This window comes from Oryzias latipes, chromosome 12 (genome assembly GCF_002234675.1).
Source record: "Oryzias latipes chromosome 12, ASM223467v1".
NCBI classification, from domain to species: domain Eukaryota; kingdom Metazoa; phylum Chordata; class Actinopteri; order Beloniformes; family Adrianichthyidae; genus Oryzias; species Oryzias latipes.
This window is the reverse complement of record NC_019870.2, coordinates 941,411-965,183: the sequence shown is the minus strand read 5'-3', so window position 1 is coordinate 965,183 and position 23,773 is coordinate 941,411. Positions and strand designations below refer to the sequence as shown.

Sequence of the window (23,773 nt, the reverse complement as noted above, 5' to 3'; positions counted from 1 at the left end):
ACAATGACTGACATACTTTAAAAGATTCTAAAAATATGGTGATAAACGTTAAACATTAGTTTCTCATGTCATTCATGAAGACATCATTCTACATCCATTCATTGAGATGCTGTGGTCCATCTATCCGCCGTCCGTCCGTCTTCTGAACCTGCTGAAACCCTCTGGGGTCACAGGGTTGCTGGAGCCTATCCCAGCTCCTGTTGGGCGAAGGCGGTGTTCATCCTGGAGGACACACAATCCTTTACATTCACACCAAAGAGATGCCCAGAATGTAAACTTCAGTGGATTTGTCTGAGTATGGAAGGTTTCCTTTTAGATCTTAAACTTCCTGTTTACCTTCTAATTTTGGATATTTTCAAAATAAAATCGGCAAACAGTTTTCATTATTCCTTTATTGTTGAAACGGTGACAATTTCTGAAAAACCAGCGTCTGAGGAAACTACAGAAGCTCCACGTAGTTGGAGGGAAACAACCCACAGTGCCCGTCAGGCCCCACCCCCCTCCACCAGCCCTCGTCGATCTTCTCGATGTTGGTGATGATGTCATAGGGGTCAAAGGTGATCTCTGTGTCATCCGCTGTGGAGGACAGGTGAGAAGCTGTTGATAAACAAAATCCTCCTCCTCTTCCTCATCAGAGATGCTCTGCAGCTTCATTTTCACAGCATCTCTAGTTTCAGCAATTTTAAAAAAAATGTTCTTCACTAAAGTTGTTTTTGGTATTTTTCTTCGTATCACTTTGATAATTTTTGACTGTTTCTGTGGGTTTTCATTCTTTATTTGCTTTTTATTTTCCAAACTTTTCCAAATCTTCATTTTCTTCACTCAAAAGGTGATTTTGTTTTCATCTCTTGTGTTTTTTACTTTGTTATTTTCTAAATTATATTTAAATTGTTTGTTCACATGTTTGTTTATTCCTTATTCTCGTTTCTTTTTTCACAGCCGAAAATCTTTTTTTTCCTTCTGGTTACTGTAATAAAAAAAGTAACTTTATAAAACGTTTTATTTCATTAAAAAAACGGTAACCAGTAAAGATAATGATGTTTTTTTTAAGTAAATATTGTATTTAAAAATAAAACTGGGAATTTTAAATCTAAACTCTAATTTGAACTTTACTAAACTTGTTGGAGTGAAATCATAAAGTGGCTCTAAAGTCGACCTTTCTTATTATTGGTGTGATTGTTGTTGTTGTGATCATGATGACTGCAGGAACACAGCAGGACCTGGAAGAGCTGAGTGACAGGACGTACCAGCCTGATAGTCGTACAGAGCTCTGGCACTGAGACCGCCTCCAGATTCCTCCTCATCAAACTCCTGATCCTGAAAACATCACAACAGCTGATCGGACTCCAAACCAGCCTTTGGACACTGAAGTCCTCCAGCTTCAAAGATGTTATCAGACAGCAGGACGTGACGTCTTCAGTGAACATTTTACTGCAGTTTTTTACAGGCTGAAATCAAATTCCAGCTTTCAAATTTGTGAATTTCTGTGGCATAAGGAAGGTCGGGCTGACCGGACTCACCTGGTATTCGGTCGGTTGGGTATTTTCGTACAGATTCTCGTTGGTGTCGAACGGAGGCTCGTATGTCTCTCTCTCCGTTTCTGCAGTGAAAGCAGGATGAGACTTTCTGAGAGTTTGTGTTTTCAGGAACAGCCTCGGGTCACACGACTGCAATCGTACCTGCATCCTCAGCCGCATCGTCGTCATCAAACTCATCCGACCACTCCTCTTCATCAGCGTAAGCCCCTCCTGCAGCAGAGACAGAAGGACATCTGATGCTGGAGTCTTCAATGAGTCTGAGCACTCATGAGAACGTGTTTGAGCTGCATCCGGACCCACCAGAGGAGGCGCTGGTGGCTTTAGGGCCGGGTCACACAGCCGCCACGTACATTTGGCTCATATTGCACCGGTAATAACTGGTCATACGTGAATATACATGGAAAAAGTGAGCGAAGTTGTGGTCTTTAAGTGAATTTTCACAGATATGTCCGGAATAATGAACCACATTAGAGCCACAGAAGTACGAATAAACCACACAAAGAACACGGAAACCAACGTAGAACATGAACCGCGTGATTATTGCGCCGTTAAAATGCAATTCATGAGTGATTTTTGCGTCAATGTGCGCCATATACGTGATCTAAAGGTTACACATCTGTGGTTCATGAATGAAAAGTCTGTCAGACATACGTGAAACATTTGTGCATGTATCTCACAAAAATGTAATTTAATAATACGCGTATACGATTTTAATTCTCAACCGACCAAAAATAATAAACGACTCAAAACAGAATTCACATAAAGTTGGTGGAATTCCTCGACGGACATCTGCGCACATGAATGACAGACACAAGAAACACCTACGAATGACGTAAGTCCTGCATGGATCACCAAAGACTGACGTTTCATCCGTGGAAAATGCGTAAAGTTTACGCAGCGGCTGTTGGACGCTGCCTTCCAACGGTTTTTCACCTGGACATTTGTCAGACATGATCTCCCAACAGATTTCAAAATAACAACAAGGGATAAAAGTTTAGTAAAACAAAAGAATCCATCTTTGATCCTGACACATCTCCTACAAGGTTTACCAGGGATTCAAACCTTAATCTGACATTTCTAAGGTCTTTTGATCTTTTCAAAATTAACTGTAAACTAAAGCTGTGGACATTCAATTTCTTAAGCTTCAGATAATTCAGAAGCTTCAGATGCTTTAAAAGCTTCAGATGCTTCAGAAGCTTCAGATGCCTCAGAAGCTTCAGATGCTTCAGATGATTCAGATGCTTCAGATGCTTTAAAAGCTTCAGATGCTTCAGAAGCTTCAGATGCTTTAAAAGCTTCAGATGCTTCAGAAGCTTCAGATGCCTCAGAAGCTTCAGATGCTTCAGATGATTCAGATGCTTTAAAAGCTTCAGATGCTTCAGAAGCTTCAGATGCCTCAGAAGCTTCAGATGCTTCAGAAGCTTTGGATGCTTCAGAGGCTTTAGATGCTTACGAAGCTTTAGATGATTCAGATGCTTCAGATGATTCAGAAGCTTCAGATGCTTCAGAAGCTTCAGATGCCTCAGAAGCTTCAGATGCTTCAGAAGCTTCAACATCTACATGAACCCTAAAATCTTGTATCTGTGTTTAATGCTGGATTAACTCACAGCAACACTCAGAACCAGAACCTGGAGGAACTTTGTGACACTTTGTATGAGAAAAAGTGAATGTCAGACGTTATTTGCTCTGATTCCTCTGATCAATACGACTATCGGATATCAAACCCTTTACCAGCAGAGACTTTGAGGACAGATCCTGAAATCAATCTGCTTATTTCTTCTCTACGGTTAATTGTGATTTTATTCTTATTGTTTTGGTTCTCTGGTGCTGGTTCCATCAGCGTTTCATGGAGATCAGACCTTCCATCCTTCATGACGGATCAGGGAGGGGTTCTGACCTGCAGGCTGGACGGGCTCCGGATGCGTGAAGGACACTGCTGCAGGGGCTGGCACAGGTGAGACCGGAGAGGGGGCCTTCACGGAGCTGGTCGGGAGCACGATGGGGGCAGGTGGACTCTGAGACTTGGGGGGGACTTCCCTCTCAAAGGATTTCTGGGACAGGAAGGGACTCTGCAGCTTCCCTGGGGGGTGAAACGATAAAGACGGACCGCCATCTGAAGCTGCAGTTTCCTCCAGGATGGGCTGACGCTTACCGGGTCTGGAGGAAGCGGGGGGCAGGATGCTGCTGGCCTTGAAGCTCTGCTCCCTCTGCGTGAAGATGTCTTTAGGGTTGAAGGATCTCTGAGAAACCAGCGACTTCGCCTCCTGGGAGAAAACAAGAAAATCTTCTTCTTTCTCTTTCGGCTTTTCCCATCAGGGGTCGCCACAGCGAATCATCCTTTTCCACCTCACTCTATCATGAACATCTTCTACCCTAACGTTAGCCAACTTCATGTCCTCTGTTAAGACATCCATATATCTCCTCTTTGGCCGTCCTCTTGCCCTCCGGCCAGGCAGCTCCATCTCCAACATCCTTCTACCAATATATCCACTATCCCTCCTCTGAACATGTCCAAACCATCAGAAAACAAGAAAATGAAAAACGATAAAAACTCAAAGATTTGTTTCTCTGGCTCCACAGAAACCCACAGAAACGCGATTCCCTGGCATTTCACCTGTTTGCTTGGCTCTGTAAGAAAACTGGGTTTTTGGTTGTAGCTGGAGCTGAGGTATCATTTCTATATATTTTTGATTTTTTATGAATCAGGTCAACATCTCAGACAGGTCAAAGGTGAGGAGGCTCCTCTCAAGTTCTACCAAAGTTGAGAGATTCTTTCAAAGAATTCCTTTTGAGGGTGACCTCCTGAAATCTCCTGAAGACTCAAAAGATTTGCAAAATCTCAAAGGATTTGCAGCTTGATGTTGATTTTCTGGAAGTCTTTTTCACAGACGAAGGGTTTGGGTTGTCTGCCTTTGGTCCGACGGACCTTCACCCTCACTTCAGACATGAAACTCATCGTTGTTCTGTTGAGAGTTCTACTTTAAATCACGTGATTTAAAATTCTTTTAGTTTTTATTTGATCCCCAAAATTGAAAAAAAAGACACCATTTCTAAGCGTAGGAAGTAAAAAAAGGGAGAAGAGAGCTGACCAAACAGAGCCATGGCGGTGGAGTTTACGCTGAAAAGAGCTGCAGGTTTGCAGTTTGAGCCGTCTGGATTTACAGTTTTCACGCAAACACAAAGAGAAAACGAAACTCTAGACTGGAGCTAAAAACTCTGAAACGAGAAAAACGACAGAGAAACGGGAATCTGTAGGAGAAGAGCATCAATTCCAGAACTTCACGTTTTCTATAGACATCCAACTGTTTTACCAACCATTAAAAACACTAAAAATCCTAAATAAAATCCATGTTTTCACAGCACCAGCAGGAATCTTTGTCCCATCTTTGTCCCATATCTGTCTGCAGATGAGTCGCCGTGGAAACCCTGAAAGGTCACTCACGTTAGCCTTCTGCACGGACGCCGCGGCGTTGATCCCCGTCACTCTGCTTCTGTTGGCTTCCTGCATCTAAAACAGACATTTCACATAAAACACAGAGTTGGAAACCAGACCAGAACAACTGTGGTTCTGGTCTGGTTTCCATCCACAGAGATGCTTCTGACAGCAGATCAACTCTCATGTTCAGGAAAGGCTTTTACTTTGGAAAGCTGCAACTAATGGAAACAAATTCCAGTTTAAAGGTTTTGTTGTTTGCTGTCTGAAGGAGAAAAGCGTTCTGTGGTTCTTTACTCTTTCAGTTCCTCCAGAACCAGCCGTGTCGGGTTCTTCCGGGTCAGACACAGAATACCTCACCGACTGGACAAACTAAAAGATGTTCTGTTACACCGCAGAGCGTCCGTCCATCATCTCCACCCGCTTTGTCCTGACGGGTCGCTGAAGCCCATCCTTAAGGCGACGGATCAGACGGAGCTCAGAGCTTCGTCTCGTCTTACCTGCTGCTTTTGCTGCTCCTTTGCTCGCTCCTCTTCCTCCCTCTTCTTCTGAAGAACCCTGTCAGGAGACCAAACAGGAAGTCTTCTCAGCTCTGAGGTTCTTCACAGTTGAACCTTTGACTTCAAAGTGATCAACCTGAACAACTGCCTCTCAGGAGGATGAAGCTCTTTGAACCCAGAACACCCGAACTCACTCCGGCTACTCCATCCCAACACGGTACGTTAAGGGTTTTGGAAAGATTCAAATCTTTATCTGACATTTTTAACATCTCTTGATTTTGTTCAGAATTGAACAAAGCTGTGAAATTCCATTTAAGCAGCTTCAGATGCTTCACGAGGTTCAGGAGCTTCTGAAGCTTTAGGAACCTGTATTTTGTATGCAGTAAATTCAGTCATGCTAACCTTAACTCTTCAAATCCAGATGGTTGTTTGGAACTTCTGAATTCACTGAAGTGTCTTTATTTGTGTTCATTGACGAGTTCTTTGTTTGTTTGTTTGTTTGTTTCTTTCTTTCTTTCTTTCTTTCTTTCTTTCTTTCTTTGTTTTTTGTTTGTTTGTTTCTTTGTTTGTTTGTTTCTTTCTTTCTTAGTTTTTTTGTTTTTTTGTTTTTTGTTTGTTTGTTTGTTTGTTTCTTTCTTTCTTTGTTTCTTTGTTTGTTTGTTTCTTTGTTTGTTTTTTGTTTGTTTGTTTCTTTGTTTGTTTCTTTGTTTGTGTTTTTTTTGTTTGTTTGTTTGTTTGTTCCAGGACGCTGAAGTCCTTTCAACCCCCAGCCAGAACAACCAAAACACCCCAGACTCCAGGACATCGGCCTCCCCACGCCTTTGACCACTCTGCTGGGGGAGTCCCAACCAAACCAGTCCAGAGATGCTTGAACCCGTCCTCCTGAAACCAGAACCGTGCTCAGACCAGCTGGGATGGCTTTGGACTCACCTCTCCCGTTCGATCTGCTGGTTCCTCTCGTTGGTTTTCCTCTCCCTCTCCTTCGCCTGTCTCTCCTCCTGCTCCCTCACCTCCCTCTCCATCCTCTGGCTCTCCTGCTCGGCTCTCCTGCTCTCCTCCCCCCGCTGTGCCTCTTCATCCCTCTGAAAAAGCAGACGGTCATGTTCTGGTGATGGTTGGCTCTTCAGCAAAGCTTGCTGATGACATCACCGGGGTTCTGACCCACCTGGGTTTGGGCCCAGAAGTTGTCCTTCTTGGTTTGCTTGATCTCCTCCACGGCGTTGACCTTCCGATACACAGATCCCTGAGGAACCAGCAGAGAAGGTTACTGAAGAGCAGACGCTCTCTCCTCCAACTGAGGAAAAGGTTCAAACACTTTGACCTTTTGGGACGATCAGCGCAGAAATGTTCCTCTTTCATCTAAAGTGGGATGGAAACTCTGAGAGATTCTAACAGTTTCCAACCCAACAATCACTTTAAAGGTTCTTTTCAGGAAGCAAACGCCTATCTGACATTTTTAAGATCTTTTCAGAACTAAAAGTAACAAAAAAAACTGAAATTCAGGTTCAAATGCTTCAAATGATTCTAAATGAAGCTTTACAAACTTGGCAAAAACTGTTTATTTACTTTAGTTCTTCAGATCCAGATCTTTTATTTTTAACTTCTGAATTTACTGATTGTCTTAATTTGATAAGTTTTTGTCAGTTTTGAGCATAATTCTTTCCAAATTGTTCCATCTGCTGTTTTATAATATTTTAGGATGTATTCACTTAAATCATTGGAATGTTTGCTCTGTGATCTGCATGAATGGACTGACTGCAGCAGAACTTTTCATGGTTTACAGTTGTTTGGGAAAACCTCACAGCAGAACAGATGATAATTCTAACGGGTCTTTCCTTTCATTTTTGGATGACAGCGTCACACGGCGGGTCTTCTCACCACGGGTCCTCTGGGAGCGTCTCTGTAGTTCTGCGTTTGTTTGTGGAAGCTAAAGTTGGCTCCGGACGCTTTGGCCACTTTTCCTAGGATGGTGTCGGGCTCCACGTCGTCCTCTGTCCGGGCGTTTATGGTCACATGAGCTCCCTGCAGCAACAGTTTGGAGTTTAGGGAGAAAGATCGTGTCTGCGTGGTGGGGGGGAAGCCCCCTCCTGCGTTGAGCGGACGGATAAAACAGAAGCCTGGGTTCACCTTGAGAAACGACGCCACCGAGCTCATGTGGTTTGCATAGATCCCTTTGCGAGAGTCCTCCACACCTTCACCCGTCTGCACAGATTCACATCACAACCCTTTCAGGCCTGTTGGTGTTATTGATCCAGTTCCAGCAGGAGTCAGAGCTCCTGTGGTTTGTCTGAGGTCTTTCAGCTCAAACATATGGGTGGAAAACACTAAATGTCCTTTTGGACGTCGGAAAACCTCAAAATTCCTTTTTTCATGGCAGAAACTCACTGAGGTGACACGTTAGTGAAGAAGGCCTCACTCACCCAGTTGATGAGGACGTATTTGGGAAGGCCGGAGTTGGGGTCCTGGACTCGGCAGAAGGCGTACATCACTTTCCCGCTGTTCAGCTCCTCCAGCACCTCCTCCAGGCCTCCGTCTGCAGGAACAACAGAACCTTTCAACCCAAACCAGCGGCACCGCTTCAGCGTCGGAGGCCTTCTCCAGGCTTCCAGCAGGTTCATTTTTCTCTGTCACGTCTTCCACTTGAAAGATTTTTCCATAATTTTCTAGAAGCTGTCTGCAGTCAGCTGATCCGTCAGAGGAGAGCAGCTTCACGAGAGGAGAACACCTTTGACTCTGATGTTTTTCCATCTTTTCTTCCAGAAGAATCTTCTCCCTCATCAGAAACCTCACTTGATCCCAAAGTTCAGGAGGATTTCTCTTCATGGATCCACGGTGGAGAAACGGAACTGAAGGAAGACTGAAGGGGAAATGAAAGTCCTTCAAATGATTCCTGATCTCCGTGAGCCTTCAGGCCCGGCATGCATGAACGTCCTCCTCTGACCATCTATGAAGCTACATTTGTCCCAGTTTCTGCTCAGAGCAAATATGAAAACGTCTGTTTCCTTTTCTAGATGCTTCGTTTCCTGGATCTGCTTCAGAAATAGAGACTCTTGATTTCTTGGCGTGATTGCTTCCCTTCTTGAAGAAGAGGAGTTCTTTCTCCAGAGCTCTGATTCGTCACATATTAAGGTGGGTTCAGACGGGACATGAAGTCCACCGTCAGGGTCAGGACGCGTTTGTGACCTGCGGCTCCACACTGAAAGCTTCTCAGGTCCTTTTTCCTCACGTTTCTCTGGATCTTCGTCCTGCAGGAACATAAACCTTTCCACGCGCAGACAAAGAGGAGACGGCAGGGACGAAGATCCAGGCTCATCTCCGTCTGCAGAAGTGATGAATCAAAGAAAGTGATGTGGTGCCGATCTCCTGCTCTTCCTCACTTTGAGGATCCTTCAAACTGATCACAGGGAGAAAGTCCCAGATAATATTCTGACCGATCACCCTTGTTTGGATCAGAATGTTTAGTTTTCCTGTGAGGCTGGATCCGTTTCAGAGTCGTTCCACCTGGAAGTCTCCTGTTCTGGAGCTCCTGCTCCTTCAATGTTTTCGTCTCTGGTCTCCGAACGCTCGTCTGTTAGAAACTGAACTCTGTTTACTGCAAACAAACCAGCTGCTGCTTCATCCCTGCACAGACAGGAAGCAGCTCGTCTTCCTCACCTCCTTTCTCTACCAGCCGCAGGTTGTTGCTGTTCCCCTCATAGGTGAACAACGCCCTGAAACAGAGGAGGAAGATGATGCTTCAGCCCTCCAACGTCTTCCTCTCTTTCCCTCCTCACACTCACCAGTTTGTGCTGGATTTTCCGTCCACCACCTCCTGGTACGCCGCCGTCAGTGCAGGGCCGTTCTTGCTCAGGTTGACGGTCATCTTCGTCTTCAGGGTGGACACCAGCAGAGGCACAACTCAGATTTGGAGAGAAGCTCCAGAGTCTGAGGGCACACGGACGGATATGACTCTGCCGCGATGCTTCCGACCCGTCAGGTCAGAGGACCCAAACCTGACGGGCTGCATTTTTCCAGAGGTCACGCCCCCTTCCACACCTTCATCCGTCAGCAGGAAAAACCCCACGAGGAAGCTCAGGTTCAGTGCTGTCGCCTTACAGCGGCTCTGAGACGTCGGTCGGCAGGACCTCAACCCCCCTGAGAGGAGCCTCCTGTTCCTGCAGACAAGCAGACAGACGTTTGTGTAAACAGGTGGACAAACCTGAGGTCACATGACCCGCCGCTCTGTTTTGGGCTGCTCTGAAACCGGTTTTCTCAAGGAAAACCCAAAGTAGGCAAATATGTGGGAGGAGCTAGCATGACAGTTGCTGGGACACGCCCACTAATGCAGTCCTAGAGGTGATTTGTGATAACTGACGGACAGAAAGAAAATACAGTTTCTAGAATAAACCAAACCTGAAAGTCCTGAAAGAAAATGACTGCATGCTGGTTACAGCACCACAGACACACTGCTGGTGTCTGTTTGTGTGTGTCAGTCCGTGTTTGTGTGTGTCTCTGTGTGTCAGTCCGTGTTTGTGTGTGTCTCTGTGTGTCAGTCCGTGTTTGTGTGTGTATCTGTGTGTCAGTCCGTTTTTGTGTGTGTATCTGTGCGTAAGTCCGTGTTTGTGTGTGTGGCATGATTGTGTGTGCATGTGTGTGTACATGTTTGTGTGTATTCTTCGTAAACTTCCTTCCATTAATCTGGTTCTCCTCCTGAGGGGCTGTAACAATCTGGGAGGAAATTCTGACCTGGTTGGATTTGCTGTAATGCTGCTGGAGGGGGCGCCCCCCCCCCCCCCCCCCCCCCCCCCGTTAGAAGGTCTACAGATCAACATGGAAATGTTTTTTCTGCTCCTCCCTGATGCACAGGCCGAGAACCAAACATCAGCTCTCATGTTCTGTTCCGGCCCTCAGACGTGTCGGTGACCTGTCCAAGGTGAACCCCGCCTCTGCGCACCAGTAGCCAGGTTAGGCTCTGTCAAGGCCTTAGCGGATGGATGGACATCTGCATAAGCCCCACCCACTGGTGCTCCAGCACCCAAACCACATCCATTCAATTCAATTCAATTTTCTTTATTTCAAACACAAATGAAAATAAACACAAGAGTTTCAAATAGACAGCAAAATCTTGTGTGACTCCGCCCCTTTTACAACACTAGATTGTCTGCATATTTCTGTTCATTCTTTTCAGAACATTCTCATTACATTGTGTACAGCAGATGTGCAGAAGTGACATTTGTCTATGTGTTGATCATTTCTGGCCGTCTTCAGGTCCATCAGTGACGTCTTGTAGGTTTTTTTGGATACATGTAAACTTTTGGTTTGTTCCAAACCTTCATCCATAAATCCACACATTGATCATTTTCTGTTTCTGATGCTTTTTGAAGTTCACATCCGTGTGGAGGGAATTGAATTCTTTTTCAGGTTCTGGACCCGTCTGTCCGGAACCGACGGTTCTGTTGGAATCTTCAATCCCAGAACATCTGCTTCTCTGGTTTCTGCTGGAGATTTGTCCAGATTTGACGGATGGAGGCTGGTGAACAGCTGTGGAGGGGGGGGGGGGGCTGTGAATGTTGATCAGTGAGAAGAATTCTCTGTTGGGGGGGGGGGACATCTGGATCCATGACTCCTTGGGTCTCCAGTGTCCTTTCCACCATCACAAGCAGGAAGGGGGGGGGGATACAGGGCTGAAAGCTGCAAGCGGGGGGGGGGGGGCGCAGAACCTCCATCATATGCATGACGGGCCCCCGCAGACAGAGATGGTGGGGGCGAAACATGGAAAAACAAAACGTAGTGGAGAGTCTGAAGCTGCCTTTGTGGTGGTGGGGAGGGGGGGGGGGTCCTCCACGTGAGGCATTACAGAAGGTTCAGACTCTGGCTCAGCTCCCGAGGGGGGGGGGGGCGGGGGCTGCATACCTCTTCTCGTTTGCAACCACTGCAGGCCTGACGTCTGGCCTGTGGGGGCTCTAGGATGGGGAGGAAATCCCTCTTTTGTCTCTGGGGAAGTCGCAGAACTTTGGGGGGTGGAGGGGGGGGTTATTCTGGGAGGAGCTTGTCAACCTGACCTCATCGTCTTGCACTTTGAGAAAAGCAGGAGTTTTTCCTCTGGGGGGGGGGGGGTTAAATTCTTTTATTTTTATTTTCAGAGGTTAATTTCTGCTTTCAGGTTTATGCTTTTCCACAGCAAAACTAGAGAAAACTTAGGTGCAAAAGGGGGGGTCAAATCTTTTTATTTCTTTAATTTGGGCGGTGAAAACATGAAACGCAGAACATCAAGATGTTTACAAACCCGTACTTTCTTTTTAGCAGGTTAAAAGTCCAGTACAGGTTTTTATTTCAGTTTTATTTTTTTATTTCTGCAGAATCTTTTTCCCAGAAAACGACACAGATTTTATTTTTACATTTGTGGCTAAAAATAGCATAATGGTAATTAAAGACCAAAAATAGATGAGTGGGACTTAAACTTCAATGTTTCTCATTATAGAGGATTAATCAGTCTGTGATGGCTGCCTATACGCTGCCCCCCCACCAGGGCAGAAACCTCCTGCACCACACCCTACATATGTCTGTTAACGTTATCTGTTTGAACATAAAATGTATTAACATGTTTCAGTTTACTTTATTATAATTTGCTTCATTAATTTGATGTTATGCTTTGAGTTATCAGTGCTGCTGGAACCATCAATGCCAATCAGCAGAGGCCTTATATTCAGCAGGCAGCTAATTGGACTGAACCATCACCCAGGGGATTGTTGCTTTACTTCAGTTTCTATTTTGATCTTCTTTATTTTCATTCATTTGTGTATATTAATTTACCACAGGATGGACATCAGTTTAGTTTGTTTGCTGTATTTTGTCTTAGTCTTTTTAAGTCCCCCCCCCCCCTTGTGTGTCCAGTTGGTCTGATCAGCCACTATAAATGTTCCCTTGTGTTTTCCATCAGGTAGGTCAGTTTAAGTAAGTTTGTTTGTCTGTTCAGTTGTCCTCTGTTACATTTAAAGTCCTTTTAATCCAAACCTGCAATCCATGATAAAGTCTGAAGCTGTTTTAGAGCATAATACTCCCACCTCCATGCTTCACTACAGACACTTGGATAGGAGACCTTAAGTTCATTGAGGAACCAGCTACCATCACAGCTGATCCGGTTTGGATCTGCAGTTCGACCTTCAGTCCTCTCATGAGTTTGACCTCTGAACCTGCAGGAGAGGAACAGGAGAAGGCCTGTGCCGCGCCCCCCCCGAAGGCCGAACCAAAGGAGAACATTGGGAGGGAGGAGAAAACGGACAAAAGGGTGTAAAGAGAAAGGGGGCCTAATTGCCAACAGCATGCGTTCTCTGGGGGGGGGGGGGGGGCAGCAGCTGACCACCTCTATGTGGCGTTTAGGCCCCACAGGAACATTTCAGACGTCTCTGAAACAGCAGAGGACTGCAGGTAAAGCCTTCTCTCCAGCGTGGACCTGGATTTGGAGCAGAACGCCCTTCAGACCTCCAGGAGGAGCAGGGAGTGAAGGAGGCGCTGGAGGTGAACAGACATGGAGGAGGATCAGCAGAACGCGTCTCCTTGCAGATGTTCTTATAGTCTCCTCACATTGAACCAGTCAATAAAACACCAAGGGAACCGGATTAGAGGTGTCTGAGTTCTGAGAAATCAGATCTACTACCACTTTGTCAAATGTTACAAATATTTTAATTTTCTGTGTTTATTTATTTAAATTAAAAACATTTATCCAAAAGAAAACTGGGAGGTCCGGTCATCTAAAAATATGACAGAGAATTTCTCCTCCGGAGTAAAGTTTTCCTGAATCCACCTCAACTTTAGGCTTTTAAATCAAACTCAAGAATCCAAATCTGAATGAAATCACTTTCTAATTGAAGTGAACTGGACAAAGTTTCATCCTTTTCTACCTATTTCTGTTTAAAAACTTTGTGTAGGAGGTGAATCAACGTCCCCTTGCTCACGTGCTGAATCTGTCGGTTTACACACATGCACACGCTCACACACACACACACACACACAGCCCCGGCCCGGTTCCGACCCCCGTTTTGGGTCAAAGGGTCAGAAAGTGTCGCTCTAAACTCCGTGGTTTCATCCAAACTCCGCCCTTTTTTCTTTTGGGTCCCTCTGGTTCCCAACAAGCCAACCTGTTGTTCCCGCTCTGGGAGCAGCTGGGCTCGCTGCCCCGCTGTTGCCCCGCGCGGCATGGCGCGCGCGGAGCTGATCCCAGGTCTGCGCGGGTCCGCCCCCTCCGCCCTCCCCCCCTCCCCGCTGGATCCCGTCCGCAGCCCCGCAGTCCTTCTGCCTCCACTCCGCCGCGGAGACGCCGCCGCCGCCCGGCCGCTTCCCACGCCTGAAAAACGCCCCGCGGCGCGTGGACCCGGACGGTTGAGTCCGCAACGTTCGTGGATCTATACCCGTTTTAACGGCGGACTAACGACCCGCGGATCTGACGGAAAAACGGCCTCGACTTTTGTCAAGTCGACCAACTGAAGAACTAGTGAACGTGAAGTTTTCGGGCAGAACTTGCGCTGTCGGAGGCGCCGTGTTGTTTGTGGCTGATTTTAACGGCCTTTTGTCGACACTTTGGAGCGTTTCGCCTCCGTCCCCGCGGAGTTTGGACGGTTTCTCGGCTGGGAAAAGCCGCGGAGAGGCGACTTCCACTCCGCAGGAATTCACAGCGACGCGTCCGCGAGCGCCGCGGTAGCTAGCTAGCCTGTTAGCAAGTTTTTCGCTGCTGTTTTTCTGCACCAAAACACGCAGGAAACCCCCCCGCGTGGAGTTATTTCGGGACCCCCAGAGCACGCGACAACCGGACACTTTCGGGGAGGGTTTCGCCGGTGTTGGGGGGCCGTTTGAACAGACGTGGAAACTCCTGGCGTTAGCCGCCGCTAGCGTCCCAACATGCCGCGGCTGAGCCGCGACGGAGACGCGGACGACCTGGGGGCCAGCGACGAGCTGATCGCCTTCAAGGACGAGGGGGAGCAGGAGGAGAAGCGCAGCACCTCCGCCGAACGGGACCTGGACGACGTCAAGTCCTCGCTGGTCAACGAGTCGGAGAGCAACAGCGGCTCCGAGTCGGAGGTGAGTACGGGAAGGAGGGGGGGTGGTTCTCACGCGGGTCCTCACCCCCCCTCTGTGCGGGTCTGTGTGCAGGCGGACCGGCGCCCCAGGTCCCGTCCAGATGCGGAGAGCAGAGCCGGACTCAACCATCCGGTAGACGGAGGTACGGAGCTCTTCTGGGGGGAGGGGGGCCTGTTTGTTTCACCATAATTAGTTTTATTAAACTGTTTGATGTTACTGTTGCTCCCATTGCATTCTGGGTGTTGTGGGGTCAGACTTGTTGACCTTTGAGGGTCACCAGTGAAGTGAAGTGGTCCATTAAAGAGCTAAATGCCTCACTGGGTCCAGTCCCCTGGCTGTCCTGGTGGTCCCGGTTCTGGTGGGACCTCCGTGCTCCTCCATGGGTTCAGATGTTTCTGATGTTTCAGAATCACTCCCAAAAAAACTGGTAACCACTGCAACTTTGTTGCTTACAACCAGCATTTTAGCATGTATTTCCATTCTTCAATGAGCTTTTCTTCGTGGTCAGCGGATACTGTCGCGTCTCCTGGACGGTTCATCCCGCCTCTAGCACGTCACATGACGGCTTTTCTATCGCGGCGCTCACCTTCTTCTCGCTAAATGTACAAAGCAGTCCAACCCCTGAGTGGGACGCTGATGCATGCTGGGAACCATCACAGCGAGGTTTGGTTCCTCTTCTCCGGTGTCTGATTTCCTCGTGGAGATCCTTTTCTGCGTCTCCTCCGCCTCAGCTCCTCTAGCGGTTCCAGCTGGAAGATGACCGTTGTGTCCGTCTGGTCCCTGGACGGGGGACGGGTTTCTTCTGGAAGGGATGCTCTGAGAACGCTGAAGAACGTCCAGAACGCGTCGGGTTGTCCGTGGTAGAAGCTCCTCCATGCTCCTCCTCACGGTTCTCTGCTAGAACGTATCTAAGTTCTCTCTGGATCTTTAAAGTGGTCTCTGGTTTGGGGAAAAGCTGCTCCGGGTTTCTCCTCCTGAAGAACGCGGCGTTGCTGTTGGAGCTTTCAGACCCGGATCGCGCGAGGACACGCTCTTCACGCCGGGTTGCTATGACGATCCTCGCTCTGCTGGCTGGCCTGTAGCATCATGTTGGGATGCATGTCTCCTTTGCAGAGGAGCTGAACAACAAACACCTCCTGAGGAGCGTCTCCTCCTGCTGGAAGCTGCAGGTCAGCTGTGGGGAGGAGCTGCTCCTCAAACGTCATGCGTGGAGGAATGCCTCTCCTCCTCAACTGCAGAGCTCCCAGAGTGTAGCTCAGGTTTTTTCCCATCATACAACACTCCTCCCAATAGTGGAAAGGGTCATGTGACCCTCAGTGTGGAATACAAACGGGAACGTTCAGGTTTATTCCGTTTCTTTTTGAACATCTTTTAGTCATTTCTGTTTCAGGTATTGTTTATCTACTTTATTGCTCCTCACTAGTCTGACGCGGCAAAGAAAGAAAAACGGCGAAAATCAAAATAAATCGCAAACCTTAAATGTGTTCAAACAATCTTATGGCAGCTTGAAGCATTTAACAAATCAAAAAATCCCTTTATGTATTTGACCAATCGGATGGACGCCTTCACGTTGTTGACCAATCAGGCGCAGGTGTTTGTCACCATTGTTGACGAGGGTCATTTGGAGGATAGATTTTAAACTGCTGCAATGAAATCAGAATTATGTTTTTGGTTATTTTGATATTTGTTTAGATTCCGCAAATCATATCATCATCGCAATATCAATCTCTAATCGCGAGTTTTCCTTCCATCGCGCCAATGGATGGTACCATCGTTATGCCCCCCCCCCCCCCCCCCCCCCCACGCCGCGAGTCGACACTATAAACCGCGGTTACATGTTCACAATATCTTGATGGGATCAACGGTCGGATTAGAATCCAACCGTGTTCATGGGATCAGAAAATGTTTTCTGATTATAACAAACGTTCACTAAGGTCACACTTTCAGTCAGAATGAATCATTCACACATGTGCAGTAGTGTTGGAAATACAGGAAGAGGAAATGAGTTCCACTGAGAGGCTACATCCATAGATATCTGGCAGCTAAACATGCTTTTATTAATGTTACGGTTATTATGAAGCACATGTTTGCTCATCATTTTAATTTGAATCCGTGCTTTTTCTGTGGAAGAACGGAGCTGGAAGAAGGCAGGACTAAGAGAGGCTAACACACGCTAACAACATTTAGCCTTTGATGAACAAAGATTCAGTCTGCATCCTGGCTGAACGTAAATATGTGGGAATAACATCAGCCTTTATTTTGTCGGGACACGACAGGAAACACAAATCCAGGTGATTGTTTGAACGGTTTCTAAGGACTGAGCCACATTTCTGCTTTAAGCTCACACACCGCCCCAAAGCCGCTGATTGAGCCGACGGTCCGAGCTCTGCCCGGACACACGGTTCTACCGGGAGACCCGGTTCTCCTGAGTTCGTTAGCTCGTTCACCCAGAGCTGCAGGACAGATGGCAGTCCTAAATCTCCCACACATAGCGCACACGTAAAAAAGCATCCTCCCTTCCCCTAAAGAGAAAGCTGTAAGTCTGTGCTCCACTGGTCCACTTGACTAATTAAGTGCAGGAGTGGACAACTTCTTTTCTATTGTTTTTTTTTTTGTTAAAGTTACTTCCCTCAGTTTATACTGGATCATTGCGGATGAGTCATTAGTTGGGAAATAAAATGAAGTAATAAAGTAAAACAACAAATAATAATTATATATTAACGAAAAATTACTACTACTGCAAACATCGTCAACTGGCAATTTAAGGGACATCGCCCAACCCTAATATATATATATGCTATAAATAAATGCAGGTTTAGTTTTTTTTACATTGATTTCATATGGGATAGTATGAGGGTCCTGTAAATCATGGATGGATGGATGGATGGATGGATGGATGGATGGATGATGAGTGGATGTGTGGATGGATGGATGTGTGGAAGGGTGGATGGTTGGGTGGGTGGATGGATGGATGTGTGGATGGATGTGAGGATGGATGATGAATGGATGTGTGGATGGATGGATGGATGTATGGATGGATGGATGGATGAAATGGGTGGATGTGTGGATGGGTGGATGGTTGGGTGGATGGATGGATGGATGGATGGGTGGATGTGTGGATGGGTGGATGGTTGGGTGGATGTATGGATGTGTGGATGGATGGATGGATGGATGGATGGATGTATGGATGGTTGGGTGGATGGATGGATGGATGGATGGATGGGTGGATGGATGGATGTGTGGATGGATGGATGAGTGGATGGATTGATGGATGTGTGGATGGATGGATGGATGATGGATGTGTGGATGGATGGATGGATGATGGATGGGTGGATGGATGGATGGGTGGATGGATGGATGATGGATGGGTGGATGGATGGATGTGTGGATGGATGGATGAGTGGATGGATTGATGGATGTGTGGATGGATGGATGTGTGGATGGGTGGATGGATGGATGTGTGGATGGGTGGATGTGTGGATGGATTGATGGATGTGTGGATGGATGGATGGATGGATGATGGATGGGTGGATGGATGGATGTGTGGATTGATGGATGTGTGGATGGATGGATGTGTGGATGGATGGATGTGTGGATGGATGGATGGGTGGATGGTTGGATGGATGGATGTGTGGATGGATGGATGGATGGATGGATGATGGATGGGTGGATGGATGGATGAGTGGATGGATTGATGGATGGATGTGTGGATGGATGGATGTATGGATGGGTGGATGTGTGGATGGATGGATGGATGTATGGATGTGTGGATGGATGGATGGATGTGTGGAAGGGTGGATGTGTGGATGGATGTATGGATGTGTGGATGGATGGATGTGTGGAAGGGTGGATGTGTGGATGGGTGGATGGTTGGGTGGATGGATGGATGTATGGATGTGTGGATGGATGGATGGATGTAATGGGTGGATGTGTGGATGGGTGGATGGTTGGGTGGTTGGGTGGATGGATGGATGGATGGATGGATGGGTGGATGTGTGGATGGGTGGATGGTTGGGTGGATGTATGGATGTGTGGAAGGGTGGATGGATGGATGATGGATGTGTGGATGGATGGATGGATGGATGTGTGGATGGATGGATGTATGGATGGGTGGATGTGTGGATGGATGTATGGATGTGTGGATGTGTGGATGGATGGATGGATGTGTGGAAGGGTGGATGTGTGGATGGATGTATGGATGTGTGGATGGATGGATGGATGGATGTGTGGAAGGGTGGATGTGTGGATGGGTGGATGGTTGGGTGGATGGATGTATGGATGTGTGGATGGATGGATGGATGAAATGGGTGGATGTGTGGATGGGTGGGTGGTTGGGTGGATGGATGGATGGATGGATGGGTGGATGTGTGGATGGGTGGATGGTTGGGTGGATGTATGGATGTGTGGATGGATGGATGGATGGATGGATGTATGGATGGTTGGGTGGATGGATGGATGGATGGATGGGTGGATGGATGGATGTGTGGATGGATGGATGAGTGGATGGATTGATGGATGTGTGGATGGATGGATGGATGATGGATGTGTGGATGGATGGATGGATGATGGATGGGTGGATGGATGGATGGATGATGGATGGGTGGATGGATGGATGTGTGGATGGATGGATGAGTGGATGGATTGATGGATGTGTGGATGGATGGATGTGTGGATGGGTGGATGGATGGATGTGTGGATGGATGGATGTGTGGATGGATTGATGGATGTGTGGATGGATGGATGGATGGATGATGGATGGGTGGATGGATGGATGTGTGGATTGATGGATGTGTGGATGGATGGATGTGTGGATGGATGGATGTGTGGATGGATGGATGGGTGGATGGATGGATGGGTGGATGGTTGGATGGATGGATGTGTGGATGGATGGATGGATGGATGGATGATGGATGGGTGGATGGATGGATGAGTGGATGGATTGATGGATGTGTGGATGGATGGATGTGTGGATGGATGGATGTGTGGATGGATGTGTGGATTTGTGGATGGATGGATGGATGGATGTGTGGATGGATGGATGGATGGATGTGTGGATGGATGGATGGATATGTGGATGGATGGATGGATGGATGTGTGGATGGATGGATGGATGTGTGGATGTGTGGATGGATGGATGTGTGGATGGATGGATGTGTGGATGGATGGATGTGTGGATGGATGGATGGATGGATGGATGTGTGGATGGATGGATTGATATGTGGATGGATGGATGGATGGATGTGTGGATGGATGTGTGGATGGATGGATGTGTGGATGGATGGATGTGTGGATGGATGGATGTGTGGATGGATGGATGGATGGATGTGTGGATGGATGTGTGGATGTGTGGATGGATGGATGGATATGTGGATGGATGGATGGATGGATGTGTGGATGGATGGATGGATGGATGGATGGATGGATGGATGGATATGTGTATGGATGGATGGATGGATGTGTGGATGGATGGATGGATGTGTGGATGTGTGGATGGATGGATGTGTGGATCTTGTGTATTTGGTGTTCAGAGGATGTTTCTCTGCCGCTGTTTCAGCGCTGCGGCGGCAGCAGGATGACGGCCTCTTCCAGCCCCCGCCGTACCTCAGGTACCCTTTCTTCATGATCCCGGACCTGGGTAACCTCTGCAGCCCCTACCTCACCAGCGGCGGCCGCGCGGTAAGACACCTGACCACTCCCACTGTCTACCTCTGTCTGCTGTGGAGCAGATGTTGATCCAGCTGCTTCCCTGGATCCAGACGTCCAAAGAAGTGTAACTTCAGAAAAACCTGAAATCCGCTGGTCGATGGGGGTGGGGGGGGTGGCTCCTCTGGTCGGTGCGAGCTTCCATTCTGCTGGGGGGGACAGATGGGTCTGGACAGAGCCCCCCCTCCAGCGGCAGCTGCTCTGCTGCAGATTACCTGCTCGGGCTGAAGCGGCACAGCTGGTTTGGCAGCGTGTTGCCCAATTTCCCGTCCCAGCAGCTTTGCTGGGATTAAAGGATCCAAGCCGACGGTTTCACACTCGACGCAGGAAACGCCCCCCACCCCTACCCCTAGGTAGAAGCGGCGTTCTGGGGGGGTTTAAGTGTTGGAGAACCTGAGGCTGAAACAGATTAAGCAAAAGCTGCTGCTGAAAGTTCCTCCTGCGGCGACTCAAACAGTGATGAGCAGCTAAAGGGGAAGATGCTCTTCTCTGTCTGCCCCCCTCCCCCCACACCCCCCGCCTGGCGGATGCTGAGGCTCCTGATGTCGGCATGGAAACGCTTTGGAGATCCTTCACTGCGGCTCCTGATTGGACGATCCATTGCATCAGATTCCTGAGTGTCACTATCACCTGTCTCCACAGTACCTGCCGTTCCAGTGGCCTCTGCTCGACGTTCCTGGGAGAACCGCCGTCAGAGACTCGGCCACGCCCACTCACCTGGTGAGACCTGCTCACACACCTTTAGTCCCTCTACTCCACAGAAACCTGCTGAGGAACGACTGTCAAGTTATGGGAGTAACCATAGAAACATCTCCTGATATCTGATGGCTCACAGTAATCTGATTATTTACCAATAGTCTGATTACTCGCAGCAATCTGCTTTCTCCTCAGTAAGGTGATTTCTTACAGTAATCTGATTTCTCAGCGCTTGAGTTCTGATTTGTCAAATGACAGCGGCGTGAATCGGTACCTGCGAGTTCTGAAGGCCGTTCCCCGTCTTCTCTCGGAGAACCCTCAGAACGTTTCGGTCCTGCAGACTCGCTCAGACACTCGTGGTCGGACTCGACAGCTGAGAAACTTTCAGAACCACGACTTTGGAAGCAGCTGGACTGCAGGCCCCTTCTGGTTCTGCTGCAGTTCCACTTTGGGTCAGGAAAATGTTCTGAACGTTCTGCCGCTTGTTTCCAGTCCAGTCCCATGGCCCACCTCCACCCTCTGCTGTCCTACAGCCCTGAGGCCTTCTCCCCCCAGAGGGCCTCTCCCGTCCTCTCACCTGACGCAGGTAAGCTTCCTGCCGGCTGCAGGCCCCGCCCCCCGAGCTTCCTGTGTGACCCGGCTGCACTTCTTCTGCAGGCATGTCCAGGACACCGCACGCCGCCTGCTACCCGCTCTCTCCAGGAGGCATGGCACAGATGGCGCCCCCTCTTGGCTGGCTGTGAGTAAGACAGTCTGTTGTCATGGAAACTTTGAGCCGAACCTTTGGATGCTGACCTTCCTGTTGCCCCGGTAACCTTCTCTGCTGATGATGGAGCTCTCTCCGTGAACATCACAGTGACTGCTGAAGCGGACGGGGTTCTTCACCACCGTCTGATTCTGGGTTTCTGCCTGCAGGTCGGGGCAGCACATGTACCCGCTGACGGGGGGGTTCAGTCCAGCAGCTCTGGCCATGAACGCCTCCATGTCCAGGTGAGTTCAGGGCTTTTCCAGCAGTTCATGCTGTCTGCCAGCAGGGGGCAGTCACCCCCCCCCCCCCCATAGCTCCAGATCCTCAGGAGCTGTCAGAACATCCGAACCGGGTCAGACTACCTGCTTCCCCCGTTTCTTTGCAGTCTGGTTTCCGGCAGCTTCTCCCCCCGTCTGGTGCCGACCCCCCAGCCCTCTGTCTCCCAGCCCTCAGTCGCCCCCCCAGCAGTGAAGCAGGAGCCTGGAGAGCACAGCGGCCACGAGCACAGGTAACCCCCCCCCCCCCCCCCCCTCCTCCACCCCATCCGTCCTCCTGCATGAACATTTGTGATGCTCCAGCAGGAAGTCGGCGTCCGGCGCCCCCCGGGAGGACGATAGGCGCCCCCACATCAAGAAGCCGCTGAACGCCTTCATGCTGTACATGCGTGACGAGCGTCCCAAGGTGGTGTCGCAGTGCAAGGTGAAGGAGAGCGCCACAATCAACCAGATCCTGGGACAGCGGGTGAGTGAGGAGGCGGGAGGACAGTGGTATGGGGGGTGTCTGCCATGCATGCAGTAAAGGTGAAGATGCTCGTCTTCCTCAGTGGCACTCGCTCTCCAAAGACCAGCAGGCCAAATACTACGAGCTCGCCCGCAAGGAGAGGCTGCTGCACTCCAAGCTCTACCCCAACTGGTCTGCCAGAGACAACTATGTGAGTCTGCCGTGCACGAGCGTGCGCACGCACGCACGCACACACACACGCCAAGGCAGGACGTCACCTGACCCGCCTCACCTGTGTGCTCTGCAGGGAAAGAAGAAGAAGAGGAAGAGGATAAAGAGCGAATCCCAGCTGGAAGGTGAGTTTCTGGACGCCATGAGGTGATCAGTGGACCAATCAGAGGAGAGGACAGCCTTTGCCCCGCCCCCACACCCCCAGGAGAGTAAAAATGTTTTTGGTTTTTGCTCCTCAGCTGACGCGTCCGATGGCTTCCTGCCGCAGACGAAGAAACCCCGCCAGGACCCGCCCCCCGCGCACACGTCACACGCCCGCCCCCACCTGCCCCAGACGAACACCATGTCTCACCTGACACACACCCACCTGTCCCAGGCCAGCCCCGCCTCCTCACTGGATTCACCTGCGACTCCCACAACGGCGCTGGCGTCGCCCGCTGCCCCCGCGGCGACGCACACGGAGCACACGCACTCCTCCCACAGTGGGCGGAGCTCCCCGTCCTCGGAGCAGCTGCAGCCGCTGTCCCTCACCACCAAACCCCACCGGACCGCCCCCCCACTGAGCCGCATCCCCGTCACTCCTGGACCCCCCACAGCAGACCCCCCCTTCCCCCACACGCCCACCTCCAGGAGCTCACTCCACTGTTTCATGTCCCCGCCCCCTACCGGCCCCCACCCATCGTCTGCCAGCTCTCCGCCTCAGTCGCAGCCGCTGTCGCTCCGAACCACCAATCGCCTTTAGGCCCCGCCCCTTTAACCTGAGCTGCAGGTTTTTAAGCTCAAAGTTTCATTTTTACTTTTTTATAACGTTTTATACTCGAAAGACTCGATTGGTCAATATTTGACCTGGTGTCCACCTGTGTTTTCTCACCTGTTCTAACTGTAACACAGGTGTGCAGGAACGTCCTCCTCACCTGTGAGCCTGTTTCTGCTGCTTCTGTTAATAAACACTCCCAGTTCTGACCTTCTGCTTCACCAGGCTCCATGACCGGCTGCAGCCCCCACCAAAGCCGGGGGGGGCAGCGCGGTCGGCGTCAGGCGGAGAAGAGTTTATGACCAGTTCATGAAATCACGCCATCACGTGACCCCTGCTGGTCACATGACCGAGAGGGAGCGAACCGGACCAGAACACGGTGTCTTCACGTCAGAA

The 23,773-nt window shown here is 49.2% G+C and overlaps 2 protein-coding genes and 1 long non-coding RNA gene across 5 annotated transcripts; 2 read left to right on the top strand and 1 right to left on the bottom strand.

Annotated features, from left to right (window-relative positions):
* Positions 1–374: 374 nt before the first annotated feature.
* Positions 375–9,778, bottom strand: LOC101162024 (drebrin-like protein A). 2 transcript variants are annotated; one of them, XM_011493967.3, is made up of 16 exons: positions 9,507–9,778; positions 9,251–9,395; positions 9,126–9,181; positions 7,892–8,004; positions 7,599–7,673; positions 7,350–7,493; positions 6,637–6,714; positions 6,402–6,553; positions 5,472–5,529; positions 4,981–5,046; positions 3,691–3,802; positions 3,436–3,618; positions 1,680–1,748; positions 1,521–1,600; positions 1,248–1,317; positions 375–576 (listed from the first exon to the last, which is right to left on the bottom strand). In XM_011493967.3, exons 2-16 carry the CDS (start codon positions 9,331–9,333, stop codon positions 440–442), a joined length of 1,476 nt encoding a protein of 491 aa, XP_011492269.1. In that variant the 5' UTR covers positions 9,334–9,395; positions 9,507–9,778; the 3' UTR covers positions 375–439. The 2 variants fall into 2 exon arrangements, with proteins under 2 accessions (XP_011492269.1, XP_004085631.1); XM_004085583.4 differs by having other exon boundaries at positions 9,251–9,778.
* On the top strand, positions 7,970–9,119 carry LOC110014210. Its single transcript, XR_002289325.1, has 3 exons — positions 7,970–8,083; positions 8,232–8,600; positions 8,723–9,119. It is a non-coding gene; the product is annotated as an uncharacterized LOC110014210 (long non-coding RNA).
* A 3,775-nt stretch (positions 9,779–13,553) lies between the features above and the next one.
* LOC111948314 (transcription factor 7-like 1-A) lies at positions 13,554–23,587 on the top strand. 2 transcript variants are annotated; one of them, XM_023960771.1, is made up of 12 exons: positions 13,554–14,525; positions 14,598–14,667; positions 20,080–20,201; positions 20,871–20,948; positions 21,417–21,510; positions 21,582–21,663; positions 21,840–21,914; positions 22,058–22,180; positions 22,254–22,413; positions 22,496–22,603; positions 22,700–22,748; positions 22,863–23,587. In XM_023960771.1, the coding sequence occupies exons 1-12, from the start codon at positions 14,346–14,348 to the stop codon at positions 23,363–23,365; spliced, it is 1,644 nt and encodes a 547-aa protein (XP_023816539.1). In that variant the 5' UTR covers positions 13,554–14,345; the 3' UTR covers positions 23,366–23,587. The 2 variants fall into 2 exon arrangements, with proteins under 2 accessions (XP_023816539.1, XP_023816538.1); XM_023960770.1 differs by having other exon boundaries at positions 22,251–22,413.
* The last annotated feature ends 186 nt before the right edge of the window (positions 23,588–23,773 follow it).

Excerpts from the sequence above, each read along its gene's own strand:
- LOC111948314 (XM_023960770.1), top strand. The coding sequence starts at position 14,346 with ATGCCGCGGCTGAGCCGCGACGGAGACGCGGACGACCTGGGGGCCAGC. Across the intron at positions 14,668-20,079 it reads CAACCATCCGGTAGACGGAG|CGCTGCGGCGGCAGCAGGAT; the intron begins GTACGGAGCTCT and ends CCGCTGTTTCAG. Across the intron at positions 22,414-22,495 it reads ACCAGATCCTGGGACAGCGG|TGGCACTCGCTCTCCAAAGA; the intron begins GTGAGTGAGGAG and ends CGTCTTCCTCAG.
- LOC101162024 (XM_004085583.4), bottom strand. The coding sequence starts at position 9,333 with ATGACCGTCAACCTGAGCAAGAACGGCCCTGCACTGACGGCGGCGTAC. Across the intron at positions 8,005-9,125 it reads GCGGCTGGTAGAGAAAGGAG|ACGGAGGCCTGGAGGAGGTG; the intron begins GTGAGGAAGACG and ends TTGTTCCTGCAG. Across the intron at positions 3,803-4,980 it reads CGTCCGTGCAGAAGGCTAAC|GAGGCGAAGTCGCTGGTTTC; the intron begins GTGAGTGACCTT and ends GTTTTCTCCCAG.